At 56.8% G+C, this 12427-nt stretch overlaps 5 protein-coding genes across 5 annotated transcripts; 2 read left to right on the forward strand and 3 right to left on the reverse strand.

Annotated features, from left to right (window-relative positions):
* Positions 1 to 106: 106 nt before the first annotated feature.
* On the reverse strand, positions 107 to 3446 carry CHGG_05372 (uncharacterized protein; the record flags this gene model as incomplete). The annotated part of the gene is made up of 3 exons (XM_001221466.1): positions 107 to 2676; positions 2735 to 3206; positions 3276 to 3446. The coding sequence occupies 3 exons, from the start codon at positions 3444 to 3446 to the stop codon at positions 107 to 109; spliced, it is 3213 nt and encodes a 1070-aa protein (XP_001221467.1).
* A 721-nt stretch (positions 3447 to 4167) lies between these two features.
* Positions 4168 to 4662, forward strand: CHGG_05373 (uncharacterized protein; the record flags this gene model as incomplete). The annotated part of the gene is made up of 1 exon (XM_001221467.1): positions 4168 to 4662. The coding sequence occupies one exon, from the start codon at positions 4168 to 4170 to the stop codon at positions 4660 to 4662; it is 495 nt and encodes a 164-aa protein (XP_001221468.1).
* Positions 4663 to 6613: 1951 nt separating this feature from the next.
* Positions 6614 to 6985, reverse strand: CHGG_05374 (uncharacterized protein; the record flags this gene model as incomplete). Its single annotated transcript, XM_001221468.1, has 1 exon — positions 6614 to 6985. The coding sequence occupies one exon, from the start codon at positions 6983 to 6985 to the stop codon at positions 6614 to 6616; it is 372 nt and encodes a 123-aa protein (XP_001221469.1).
* Positions 6986 to 7671: 686 nt separating this feature from the next.
* CHGG_05375 (uncharacterized protein) lies at positions 7672 to 9963 on the forward strand (the record flags this gene model as incomplete). Its single annotated transcript, XM_001221469.1, has 3 exons — positions 7672 to 7863; positions 8088 to 8153; positions 8419 to 9963. 3 exons carry the CDS (start codon positions 7672 to 7674, stop codon positions 9961 to 9963), a joined length of 1803 nt encoding a protein of 600 aa, XP_001221470.1.
* Positions 9964 to 10812: 849 nt separating this feature from the next.
* On the reverse strand, positions 10813 to 12284 carry CHGG_05376 (uncharacterized protein; the record flags this gene model as incomplete). Its single annotated transcript, XM_001221470.1, has 5 exons — positions 10813 to 11154; positions 11239 to 11608; positions 11663 to 11749; positions 11799 to 12197; positions 12256 to 12284. 5 exons carry the CDS (start codon positions 12282 to 12284, stop codon positions 10813 to 10815), a joined length of 1227 nt encoding a protein of 408 aa, XP_001221471.1.
* Between the last annotated feature and the right edge of the window lie 143 nt (positions 12285 to 12427).

The following is a 12427-nucleotide window of genomic DNA, read 5'->3' on the forward strand; positions in this document are numbered from 1 at the left end:
GGGCCACCACCTCAACAGTACCTCGCCGTATTCGTTGTACCCACCGAATAGGTAAGGTACCTTTAGTCATCCGGTAACCAGGCAATTTTCCAACACAAAGGCACTCTCACGCGGTCCTCCCAAAACCACCCCTTGTTTGTGTAGAGAACATGCTGATATCCAGCACGGCGGGGTTCCCCCACCTCGAGGATAACGGGTTTGACATCTCTCTCAACATCTCCATAACCACCGCGCGTCGTTGCCGCCGATAGAATTGAACCCGGTCAGGGATCTGCCCAACGTCGAAGCCCATTCCGTCATTCCCCTCCCTGCCCTCGTTCCTTTCGTCCTCCGACTCCCCTCCGGATTCCTCCCTCTCTTTATGCTTCTTCCACCACCTATCCCCTGCCAACAACTCGTTATCATACAGCTCCATCTCCCCCCCATAGCTAAAGTTGAAATGATCCAGCACCGCATCAAACTGCTCCTCGTTCTTCTTATCCTTCCATATGTAGTCCCCCCACTCATCCAACCACCCGAGCCGCTCCATCACCGTCAGATCCGCCGTATTCATCGAGAGGTAGAACTCGTTCTCCGACCGCCTCACCCCCTCCCCGCCCTCCTCCTTCCTCCCACCCATGTGGACGCCGCGCGCCTCAAGCGCGCGGCGTTCCTCGTTCGGCACCCACGAGCGGTGCACGATGCTCCATATCTTGAAAAGCGCGCCGGCGGGGTTGAGCAGATAGTCGTACGAGAAGTCGAGTTCCCGCCGCACGGGGCGGTAGTGGTCGATCCAGTGGAAAGCAGCGTACTTGAAGAAGGCGCGCGGCGGGTCGTTGCCGATCTTCTTGAGGTGCTCGCCCACCGTCTTGCCAGTCCACTGGGTGGTGTCTTGGGTGTGCGCGTCTTCGAACCGGAAAAGTGCGAGGTAGTCAGCGCAGGTGCGGAGAAGGAGACGGTTGGCGTCTTCGAGGCGAATTGAGTGCCGCCAGGTGGGCTTTGGCCGGCTGGTAAGGGTAGGAGTGAGTTTCTCGTTAGTTGTGGAGCGCGCTGTAGCTTTTACCCCGTCTTCGCTGTGTTCTCCCTTTCCTCGTCTTCGCCGCCGGTCTTGGAGAGGCGGGTCTTCCGGGCTTAGGGCCATCCACGCATCCACATCATCGAGATTTTTTAACTCTGGCTTTGCGAGGAGAAACTCCCGTGCAGTCTGATGGACAAGGTAGACTTTGCCGCCACGGACTCTCAGGAAATGACCGCAGAGCTGGCGCAGGTGGTTAATGAACGGTTTGTGCAAGAGCTTTCCAAGCTGGTTGAGACTTCGAACTGCAGAGGGCGATTTGATGTCAGCCGAAACAACACTGGATTCCTCAACTTCGGCCGTGGTTGGTCTTGCTTTTCCGGGCACACTATTTGGTTGAGTGCCAGCCAGTTCCATTTCCAGCCACAGCTCGGAATATAAAGTTTGGTTGCCCTCCCTAGGTCTTGGCCGTTGAATTTTGACCTTTTCGCCTACGTGGATATCTGAGTGGGCGTGGTCTGCCAACAGTGTTCGAGCCGCCGCGTCGCCATCTACTCTGGAAAAGTGGTCCTGGTGGACTTCGATGGCGGTACACATCTCCTTCAAGCTGAGCGGTCGAACGGCGGCAAGCACTAGCATTAAAGCTTTTCGGGCTTTGAGGGGAAGTGAATTCCTGGAGAGAAGCCTCTCGTAGACGTCGTCGAGATGTGTTGTGTTCAAGATCCACTCGAGTTGGGCCATCGAGATGCCATCGACTCGCGCGTCCTCGACGAGTTTGATTACGAGTGAGATCCAAAGAAATGTATAGTCAGCCCCGCTGATTAGCCTCTCCTCGAGACTAGCAAGCATGCCTGAAGAGAGTTTCGAGGTCCCTCCAAACTCGGAGATCTTGGAACGAACAAATCGCGCGATGTCTTTCCCGATGGCCTTGGTCTGTTCTTCAGCGATGAGTCTAAACCTATTGCGGTTGCCTGAGGGCTTGGACGTTCTTTCATCCCCACGCACGTCGGCTTCATCGTCTTCTCTCTGTCCATCAAGTCGAAGTGTCTGCTCTATTTTGTTATGAGGCCGACTTAAGAGGATCACCTTGAGGCGAGTTCTGGGTGTGCGGGGGTCGCTGGCGGAACTGTGGTTGAGGTAGGCGACTACCCCTTTGAGGAGCTCATCGAGGGATTTTGGTTCGCACTCATCGAGGCCATCTAGGATCCACACCATCTCCTGCATCTTGGGGTCCTGGAGGACAGCCATCAATACGGACCACAGTGAGAAGCAGCGGTTAAATGTCCGCTTGGGCATGCTGGTGAACTTTGCCATGACATGCTTAATAAGCCGTCGTTGCGAGGAGCATAGCTGATGTAATACAGCGGACACGGCTGCTGATGCGTTGTCCTGGTCCTCGAGTCCATCCTTGAAAAAGAAATAACAGATGTTCCTTGTCCGGCAAGAAGCTGGTAACGACAGAAGGTGATTGACGAGAAACTTGGCGGCAACAGACTTGCCGCAGCCAGCGTCGGCTGTGATCCAGAGGAGTGCCGATCCCTGCAACATGTTCCACTCGCGCCACGTCTCGTGGGAAACGACCCATTCGCATGTCCCAGACACCGGATCATCAACTTGATCAAGGTGGTTTCCGTAATCCGAGTTAAGATTTCTCATACAGCGTTCCTCACTGACGCTGAACGCTAGACGCTGTTAGGATGTCAGGTTCCCTATTTGAACACCTTGACGAGGAGTACTTACGAGCATCGTCATCCTCTAACGGATCACCAGCGAGCTCAGAAATGGCAAAGACGGCGTCCTGATATCGTTGGTTAGATGACGAGGGGAACTTGACGAGGTCGGTGTGGTTTGCGGCAGCGGCAATAGCGAGCTCGTTTGGCCACCCGAGCGTGGCAGATTGTGGCTCAACCACGCGACTGTTGAGGCCCGTCATGCGTTCGGTCTCGTAGAAAGTCCTGATGTTGAACTTGCCGCCCCTGTGGGCAAAGGAGTCGGTGATGTCTTTTAGCATCTTCGCATTGACCTTTAGGTTTTTTGACATCTTGGCGTTGCCCAGATATCCAAGGGTGCCGATGTGTGTCAGGGACGTTCCGATTCGGTCCCAGAAGGCCAAATCTGAGCCACAATGGGGGGTACCGAAGAACACCACGCCGCGGATGTTATCCAAAACGGTCGAGTAATGGTCATTCTGCTCATGTGCCAGAATGACAGCCTATAGATTCGTCAGTTTGTCCCCGAATCCGCCTCATGTTGGCTAGGCGCCGGTGCAGTCTTTCCTTACTTGCTTGAATACAAGCCCTCCCAGACTATGACACAGGAAGATGATGGGCCTATTGTTTTCAGCGCGGCCCCGCCTTTTAGACTTGATAGCCACCAGCAATCCAGATGCAAAATCGCGCACATCAGCCTCTGAGCGACTGAAGTACCTGGCTGAGTTGTAGCCGAAGGTCATGATGCGGGCATTGGGAACGTCGTTTGGAAGGCATCTCTCGTCACTCAGCCAGTTTACTCCCGTTGTCTTGTCGGTCCAGGTCGTGAGCAGATTGCCACCAAGCCCATGAAGTGCGATAATATCAACGCATCCGACGGTATCAGCCGACTTGGTAATGAGGACCCTCAGGCCTTCCGAAAGATTCTCCTCTTCTTCCCTCGTGATTGTCTCCGCGCTGGCCGCATTCGAAGGCCCTAGAGCAGCCGTTGATCTCTCTGATTGAACTTCAACTGTGGGTGCCGAGGCGGGCTCAGCTGCTGGCGTGTCAGATGACGCTGGAGCGCCTTGCGGATCACCTGATCCGATGGTGCCCAGGGATGCCCGACCCTCCTTAGCCGGTGTTTTTGTCTTGTTTTTCTTGAAAAAACGGCGAAGGTGATGCATGCTAGTTCGCTTGCCGCTGTCGCTGAGGAGAGAAATGGAGGTGAACGGGCAGCTGGCATTCAGCGGGGAATGTGCCGTACGCAAGGCTCTGGGGCGCAAACCTAGCTGAAAGATAGGAATCCTAGACCAGCCCGCACGTGATTGAACTCGACGACAAGGAGCCGCCTATGGAAGACGATAGCCGCGAACACAATAAACCGGGCGAACGGAAAAAACCCGGGACCAGGTTCGCAAACACGAAGTTAACGGTAAGTTAAACTTTTGAGAAAGTCGAGCGGCACTGCCGAAGGACGGCGAAATGGCGGGGTCGGCGCAGGACCAGATCGTGGTCGAGGTGGCCGACCAACCATCCCCGCTGAAGCGACCGAGCGGCGCCCCGAAACCGAGTGCGAAAGTTCGCGAAGCCATGCAACCGATCGAAGACGCAACCACCGCGTCGAGAAGGACTACGAGCGATGCTACGCGGACCGTCGCTTCGAGAGGAACACGCGCACTGGGAGGCGGGAACGCGACCAACAACGAGGTTGGGACCGGGAAGACAGCGCTACAGACACTCCTAGAGGTGCTCAATGCACAGCGAAACGAGATGCGCGATACAATCACTGAACTACGCGACCTGGTCAGCAAGCAGCAGAACACGATTCAAGAGTTACACCATCAGCTCCAGGAATACCAACGTCAAATGGAATGCGCCCTAGCGAACACAAAGGCACAGCTATCAGAGGAGCTGAGGCAAGCTCGAGACCAGATCGACGTCCTTCTACGCAACCCGGTATTCACGGCCTCGCCCTAGCTAAGCGCAAGAGCATCGTACGCCGAAGTCGCTCGCACCCCACCATCAAGCGAACCAAGCCACTGCGTGAGTTTTCGTTAATTTATTCCTACCCCCACCCATCGGTGTAGTTTGAGCTTGAGAAAGGGGACGGCTGTTGACGAAGGCTTCCAGTTACACTACGCTGTTGGTTGTTTCCATTGCCAACACCAACGGTGTCTTCACGACAGGCACCACGGAGGCCGCATGTAGCAAAACAGGCGAGGCTCAGATAGCAAGCATTTGTAGCCGTTGATGGGTGTTGACGATGTCGTTAATACTAGGCCCAGCGCTCTGAGCCCCCAGCCGACGTGGGACTAGGACTGGGCCTCGCAACATTGCATGTCTTGAAGTGCTCATACCAGAGCACCATATTGATAATGAGGGACTGCAAAATCCTGTTAGGAAATGGGGTTATTTCTCTCTTGGTGGTGTTCAAAGGAGTCTAGACGGGGTTGGAGCAATACTGCGAGGCCCAGGAGGGCAGAGGTTAGGTAACTGTTGGAAAGCCAACAGCTACGAATTGACTGTACCAAGGTGATTGGGTGCCAAAAGGTGATGAAAGAGGGGCAACCAGTCCATTGATGATGATGTCTGTGTCTCTGTGTCTCTGTCTTGTTCCCACAGCCGCGGGCCTCGCCCTGATCCTGAAAATACTAATGCCCAGCCACTACAGATTAGTTACCCCTGAATTGCCCTCCTCACCGCCTTCCAAATCCAACAGTAACCAACGGGCGATCGAAAAGGGGTCGGTCTTCGCCACAGAAAGAGATGGCGCAGCGTAGTTAACACGAATATTTGCTGATTAATTACTCACAACCCATGGTCCGGGTATCAAATATTTCCTGTTGTTCTATATTCCAGCCTTCCCCAAACTACCTCTGCTTTGCGCCATGCGCGGAGCCTAGGAACGAGATAGTTACCGTGTTGTTGGAGCTTGTCGTCACTGAAACGGAATTAAGAAACGGAATTAAAAAACGAAAAAGCAAAAACTGAGCGGGCATGCAGGCAGAGCTCTTCACACGTGATTTGAGGCTTGCTGAGTCAGTAATTTCTCCCAAACTCAGATTCGCATTTTTGCCCTCCTTCCAAAAAGAGTGTTGCTCACAAGGTGGTCCGCTTGGCTGCCAGGAACAGAGACAGAAAACTTGGGGGCAAAATACAAAAGGCAAAAAAAAAAAAAAAAAGAAAAAAAAATAGTGGACGGACTGCTGCCTAACCCGGGGATGGCCCGTCCCTTCCTTTGTGTTGACCGTCAAGGTTCTTTCTTTTCTGCTTCTATTTTGGTGGATTCGGAAACTCGACAAACTCGACAAACTTCGGCTCAGATGCGACGCCACGGGACAAAAACCTGGAGTGACAGGAATGCTTCAACAGCAAAACAACACCCCCATGCAAAGATGCACCATGGCTCGGCTCCTATCTCTTGGGCCCGCTTGTGAGAATAACCGGACCCATCGCCGTGCGCCGTGCCGCCCCGACCAGATCTTGCTTAGCCGTGCTGTTCAGGGCTGGCTCAACCGGCCGATAAGGCATACACTGCGTTGGCACTCGGTACTTCCTCCTTTAGGTACCTAGGGTATGCATGTTATGGATGTACCCAACCTTCGCTTTCAGCACGTCTTCCTTCGCCATCAGGCTTCCGGGTTGCGGAATTTGCTGTATCCTCGGAACTGGGAAGCTCGCTTCACTACCCCGCAGCCCACACCACAATTGGCAAGCACCCGGACGAGTTTTCCTGGCTGCCTTCATGTTCGCCCCCCAGGCGGGCAAGGTGTGGTGACAGTGAAACCGGCCAAGCAAGATGCAACACTCGGCCCTGTGGTGGTACCCCTCCAGGGACGGCATGGGGGACTGATAAAGCTAAAAGGATTCGACGCCCGTCAACTCCACCGCCGATGCACTCTCTCTGCAGGCCGAGCTTGCCCCTTGCCTACCACGTGTGGTGCATATGGGCTTGCATCCATCGCTGACTCTTCGCCCTGGTCCATCTGTGGTCCATCTGTGATGACGATGCCGCTGGCTCGGCTTCCGCTTGGGCAATGCTGGCTGCTGCAAGCCGCTGCTGCAAGCTGCAGTGCACGGCCGACGCCGGCCACCCGGCGCATTCCGCCTGGTCCGTCTCGGAGTTTGGGCGAACACAGGCGAAGAAGATTCCCACGACCGACCTATTTCCCCGTCCCGTTCTGAGATCATCCTGCAATCTGCGCCTTCCGGTCTGCCGCGGGGACGAGCACCAGGAAAGCCGATCACCAAGCTGTTCCTCAGCACCTGACCCTCTGATCGGACCGTTACCGGCGCCCATCGCTGCCCCCGTTAAGGTACTGCGTTGGCCCCAAGTGGGACTTCCACAGGGATTGCTCGATTTCCAGCCGGATTCTAGCGGCCTCCACAAGCCGGACAGCCAATCCCGGCAAACCGATTGCGGTGACGGGCAGCGGTCAAGGTTTCGTCGTGTGTCGTCAGGGTTTGCTCACCGAAAACATTGGTCCCGAGAGAACAGATGGAGCTCGTCATCCGGCGCTCGGTTGTGCTGGGGAGGAGTCCTGCTCTCTTTGCTAGCGCTTCCTGGTCAAGCGTCGCCCTCCACTTCCTGCCATGTGAGGAGGCCAAAGCCACTAGGAGTGCAGACACCAGTCTTCGCCCAGAGGAAATTCTCGCGGTATCCCCGGCTGTGGTATATCTGCCACCGCATTGCCCGTCCCGCTAAGACACCTGCCAACTTTCCCCCTTTCACCCCAACGGCTTACATCGGGCTTACATCGGGCTCTTCCCGTCACTGACATTTGTTTGCCCATATCTACTTTGTTGTCGCTCACCCGTGTGTTTGCCATATCTGCTTTGTCGTCACTCGCCCCTGTCCGGCATATCCTGCCCATAAAACCGTGCTTGACCAACGTAGCTGACGGGCTCAGTCCTCGACATCATCATCATCATCATCATCATCATCTCATCAATATCTCCTGAACATAACCTCAACATCTGAACCACATGGCGCCTCACGCAGACGAAACTCCGTCGGGCCGTAATAGTGGCGAGAATGAGCACGGCAACGGTCATAGTGGTGACCGGAACGTGCCCAGATCGGGCGACTACCTCCAATTCGAGTCCCTCCCGCCCGGCGGCCCGCTCAACCGCTGGTCCCAGGTGTTGACGAGAGGCCATGATTTCCCCGGCGCCCAGGTGAGTATCTTATTTATGGAAGGACACATCTCAGGTTCGATGGGGTCGAACATGGTCGAGGATGTCTGGGGAGCTTCCGGATGTGGCGATGATAGCCTGATGAGAGCTCCTCAGGGGTAAAGGGGCATGGGATGCGTTTTTGACGTTATGCTGCACCGAGGGACGAACTGACACTTATGGCGCCTGTCTTAGGCTATGCTTTACGCTGCAGGTGTCCCCGACAGGGACATGATGAAGAATGCGCCACATGTGGGCATCGCCACCGTGTGGTGGGAGGGGAATCCGTGCAAGTAAGTACCGTGAATGCCTCGCTCTCTTGCCGGACGAAGCTGACCAAAAGTTGCCAGTACCCACTGTGAGAGATGGTCCCCAGCTGTTGTCTTTGAGAGCATGTGCTGAACCAGGAGTTAGTGCTCGAGCTCGGCACCATTGTAAAGAAGTCCGTCGAGCAGCAAAAAATGCTCGCATGGCAGTATAACACCATCGGTGTTTCTGACGGCATCACAATGGGCGGAGACGGTGAGTAAACAACTCCTCCCCCTTACCCCTGAGCAGGGGTACGGCTTTTACCGTATGACGGCTCACGTCGGGACAGGCATGAAGTTCTCGCTCCAGTCGAGAGAAATTATCGCCGACAGCATCGAAACGGTTACCTGTGCTCAACGGCATGATGCCAACATCAGCATCCCGGGCTGCGATAAGAACATGCCAGGCGTCGTGATGGCGGCTGCGCGCCACAACCGGCCGTTCCTCATGATCTACGGCGGCACCATCCGCAAGGGCCACTCCAACCTCCTCGACAAGCAGATCAACATCTCGACATGCTACGAAGCCGCTGGCGCTTTCGCCTACAACCGCCTAGAAGCCAAGTGCAAGAAGCCCTCGGGCGCCGACGCGACCCCGAGCGACGTCATGGAGGACATCGAGCGACATGCATGCCCTGGCGCGGGCGCTTGCGGCGGCATGTACACAGCCAACACCATGGCCACAGCCATCGAGGCCATGGGTCTGACTCTACCGGGATCCTCGTCCTTCCCGGCCACATCCCCCGAGAAACGCCGCGAGTGCGAGCGCGCCGCCGAGGCCATCCGCACCTGCATGGAGAAAGACATCCGGGCGCGCGACCTCATGACGCGCTGGGCCTTCGAGAACGCTCTCGTCGTAACTATCGTCCTCGGCGGCAGCACCAACGCGGTCCTCCACTTCCTCGCCATGGCCAACTCAGCCGACGTCCCCCTCACCCTCGAAGACATCGCCCGCACCTCCAACCGCACCCCCTTCCTCGCCGACCTGGCTCCCTCCGGCCGCTACTACATGGAAGACCTCTACGACGTAGGCGGCACCCCCGCCGTCCTCAAAATGCTCATCGCCGCCAACCTCATCGACGGCAGCATCCCCACCGTCACGGGCAAAACCCTCGCCGAGAACGTGCAATCCTGGCCCTCCCTCCCCCCCACGCAAACCATCCTCCGCCCGCTCTCCAACCCCATCAAACCCACCGGCCACATCCGCGTCCTCCACGGCAACCTCTCCCCCGGCGGCGCCGTCGCCAAGATCACCGGCAAGGAAGGCCTGTCCTTCACCGGCTCCGTCCGTGTCTTCAACAAAGAACAAGCCCTCAGCGACGCGCTCGCCCAAAACACCATCCGACCCGACGCCGGCAACCTCGTGCTGGTCGTCCGCTACGAGGGCCCCAAGGGCGGCCCCGGCATGCCGGAGCAGCTCAAAGCGAGCGCGGCGATCATGGGCGCGGGGCTGACCAACGTGGCGCTGGTGACGGACGGGCGGTACAGCGGCGCCAGCCATGGGTTTATCGTGGGCCATGTAGTGCCGGAGGCGGCGGTGGGGGGCCCGATTGCGCTGGTGGAGGAGGGGGATGTGGTGACGATTGATGCGGTTGGGAACCGGATTGATGTGGTGGAGATTCCGGGGGTGGGCGCCGGTGGGGACGTGGTGGGGAGGGAGTTGGAGCGGCCGGAAGGAAGGGCGTGGTCGCCGCCCAAGATGAAGCCCACGCGTGGCGTGCTGGCGAAGTATGCGAGGTTGGTGGGTGATGCGAGTCATGGCGCGGTGACGGATGTGGGGGGGTCGGCGTGGTGAGGGCGGGTGTGAAGGAAAGGGGTGGGGTGTTGGCGGTTGGGGGGGGGGATAAGATTGTTTCTGATCTGTACGGACCTAAACAAAGTAGAGAGAAAGAGGAAAAGGGACCGGGGCCCGGCAAAGAGTGGATGGGAAAGGCATGTATAGGGTGGGTGGGTTGGTGGCGGCGATAGACGCGGGTTGGTTGGTTCGGTTTGGTTGGGAACGGCTCGAGCAAATAGATTGGATTGGCATTAGAGCCGCAGTTTTTCTCTTATATCTCGGCCAAGTTGCTGCATGTTGGTTGGGTGGGACGTGAGGCTCTTCAGGTGGGAGGGCTGTCCAAAGTGAGGAGAGCAAGATATCAACAGAATGTAAACACACACGTAGACATCTAACAAAAACATCAACGCGCAGCAATCACTCTTTCTATTATGTACACACCCCCGCAACACCAAACTAGAACCAAAAGAATAACAGCAAGCAGCAGCATCAGCCAGTAAGGGATTAAAATTCCATACGTCTCCATCTATTCCCAACGCACTAAGCCCACTCCGGTCATAACAACGACAATGATAATGACAATATCTCTTTCCGTTACACGCCACCCATAGACAACACACGCACACACGCACATTGACGACGACACGCCACCAACACGCCACCCCGAATACCAAACAAACAAAGCAAGCAAGCTATTACCAACAGCCGCGCCGCACGCAGCGCAGCGCAGGACAGGGTGATGGTATCCTATCCTATGTCCATCCGTATTGCTCCTTTTCCCCCACGCCGCCACCACCACGCATGCATACACTCCGCCGCGATCATAATTGTACGTATATGACGGATAAACTAGTCGTTAAAACTCTCTCAAGGGCTAGCCCACCCGCCGGCAACATCGACCCACTCCGCGAGACAGCTCCCCTCCTTGCCCTCGACGTCCACGATATCCGTGTCGCAGCGGCAGCGGCAGCCGACGCCGTTCTCCTTGGGGGTGTCGTACTCCTCCCAGTACTGGTCCTCCTCGAGGCGTTCGCGCTCGTTGAGCGTCGTCTTCTCGAGCCAGGGCTGGCGCGGCAGCTGGCGCGTCGGGGCGTTGGCGGGGCAGTGCTGGATGGTGGTGTGGCGGTAGCCGAAGTCGCGGAAGTAGTGGATGTCGCGCGGGGCGAGCAGCGCGCCGGCCGCGAGGGAGTGGATCGGGGCGTCTCCCCACTGTTTCGGGGTTTGTTAGTATCGGTGGTATAAAATTGGGGGGCAGGGGTAAGAGGAAAGGGGCGAGGGACGGGGCGAACGTACCCGCTCCATCCAGAAACCGCCGCTGCGGTCCATCATCTGGAAGAAATCCTCGTACTGCTTGCTCCGGAAAAAGTCGAGCCGGGCAATCTCAAAGTTGGACCAGAAGTGGCACATGTTGTACGACTCGCCCTCCATGCCCTCCGGGTCGACGTTGGGTAGGCGGGCCTGCTCATTCTCTGACACCTTCTCCTTCTTTTTCTCGGGCTGCGGCTCGACAAACATCTCCCACAGACCCTGCGACGAGATGTTGTTGAGGCGCTTGTAGGCCGAGGCGTAGCGGAAGATGTTGGGGACTGTCTCGCGCAGTTCTTTGACGGCAATGGTGAAGCCGTACGTCTTGTTATGCTCGATCATCTGGAGGAAGGGGTCACTGCAAGCAAGTCAGTGGGCAAGCGGGGACGAAAGGGGGGAAAGGAGGCCGTACTAGGTAATGTCGCAGAAGTACTTGATCTCGGGCTCCAACCGCCAGTACCACTCGTATTTGGCCAGAAGCGGGTGCTTGTAGAAGAAACTGCGCCAGTTAGCATCCAGCGGGGCACGGGAAAGCCGGGGTGACATACCCCGAGTAGAAGCGGCACATGAAATGGTAGCTTTCCATGCCGCCGTACATGATGGCGTTGTCGCCTTGCTTGTTGACGCCCTCCTTGGCGACCTTGGGGTCGATCCAGTCGGGGTATCCCCACATGTCCGGACCGACCTTGCCAAACTCGACGGTGGCGGAGGTGTAGTTCTTGACGGTATCGATGAAGGTCTGGTTGAAGTCTCCGTCGTTGAGGAAGACATAAGGGTAGTTGTACCAGCGGTTGAAGTGGCGCTCAATCGACTTCATTGACTGGATCACACCGTCGAGCTCCTTGTTCCGGGCGAGCACAACGAAGGCGGCATTGGCGCGGGGCTTGCTGGTGTCGGGCTCGAGGCAGCCCGTGACGAACACTTTGTCGTGTTTCTCGCTGATTTTTCTGCAAAGTCTTCGTCAGCATGGCTGTTGCGCAACGGCAGAGGTAGAGGGCGACGAACCTTATCGCCGGCGGTGCGCCAGCGGGCATTAGTATCCTCCCTGATGAACTGGGGTGCCGGACAAACAGCACCAGGATAAGGATGACAACGATGCAGGGAAAGAGAATGACCACCCCTAGCGGCACGAGATGGTCGAGTTGCCTCTTAACCTCAGCGGGGCGTTTGAGGTAGG

This window comes from Chaetomium globosum, genomic scaffold (assembly GCF_000143365.1).
Source record: "Chaetomium globosum CBS 148.51 scaffold_3 genomic scaffold, whole genome shotgun sequence".
NCBI classification, from domain to species: Eukaryota; Fungi; Ascomycota; class Sordariomycetes; order Sordariales; family Chaetomiaceae; genus Chaetomium; species Chaetomium globosum.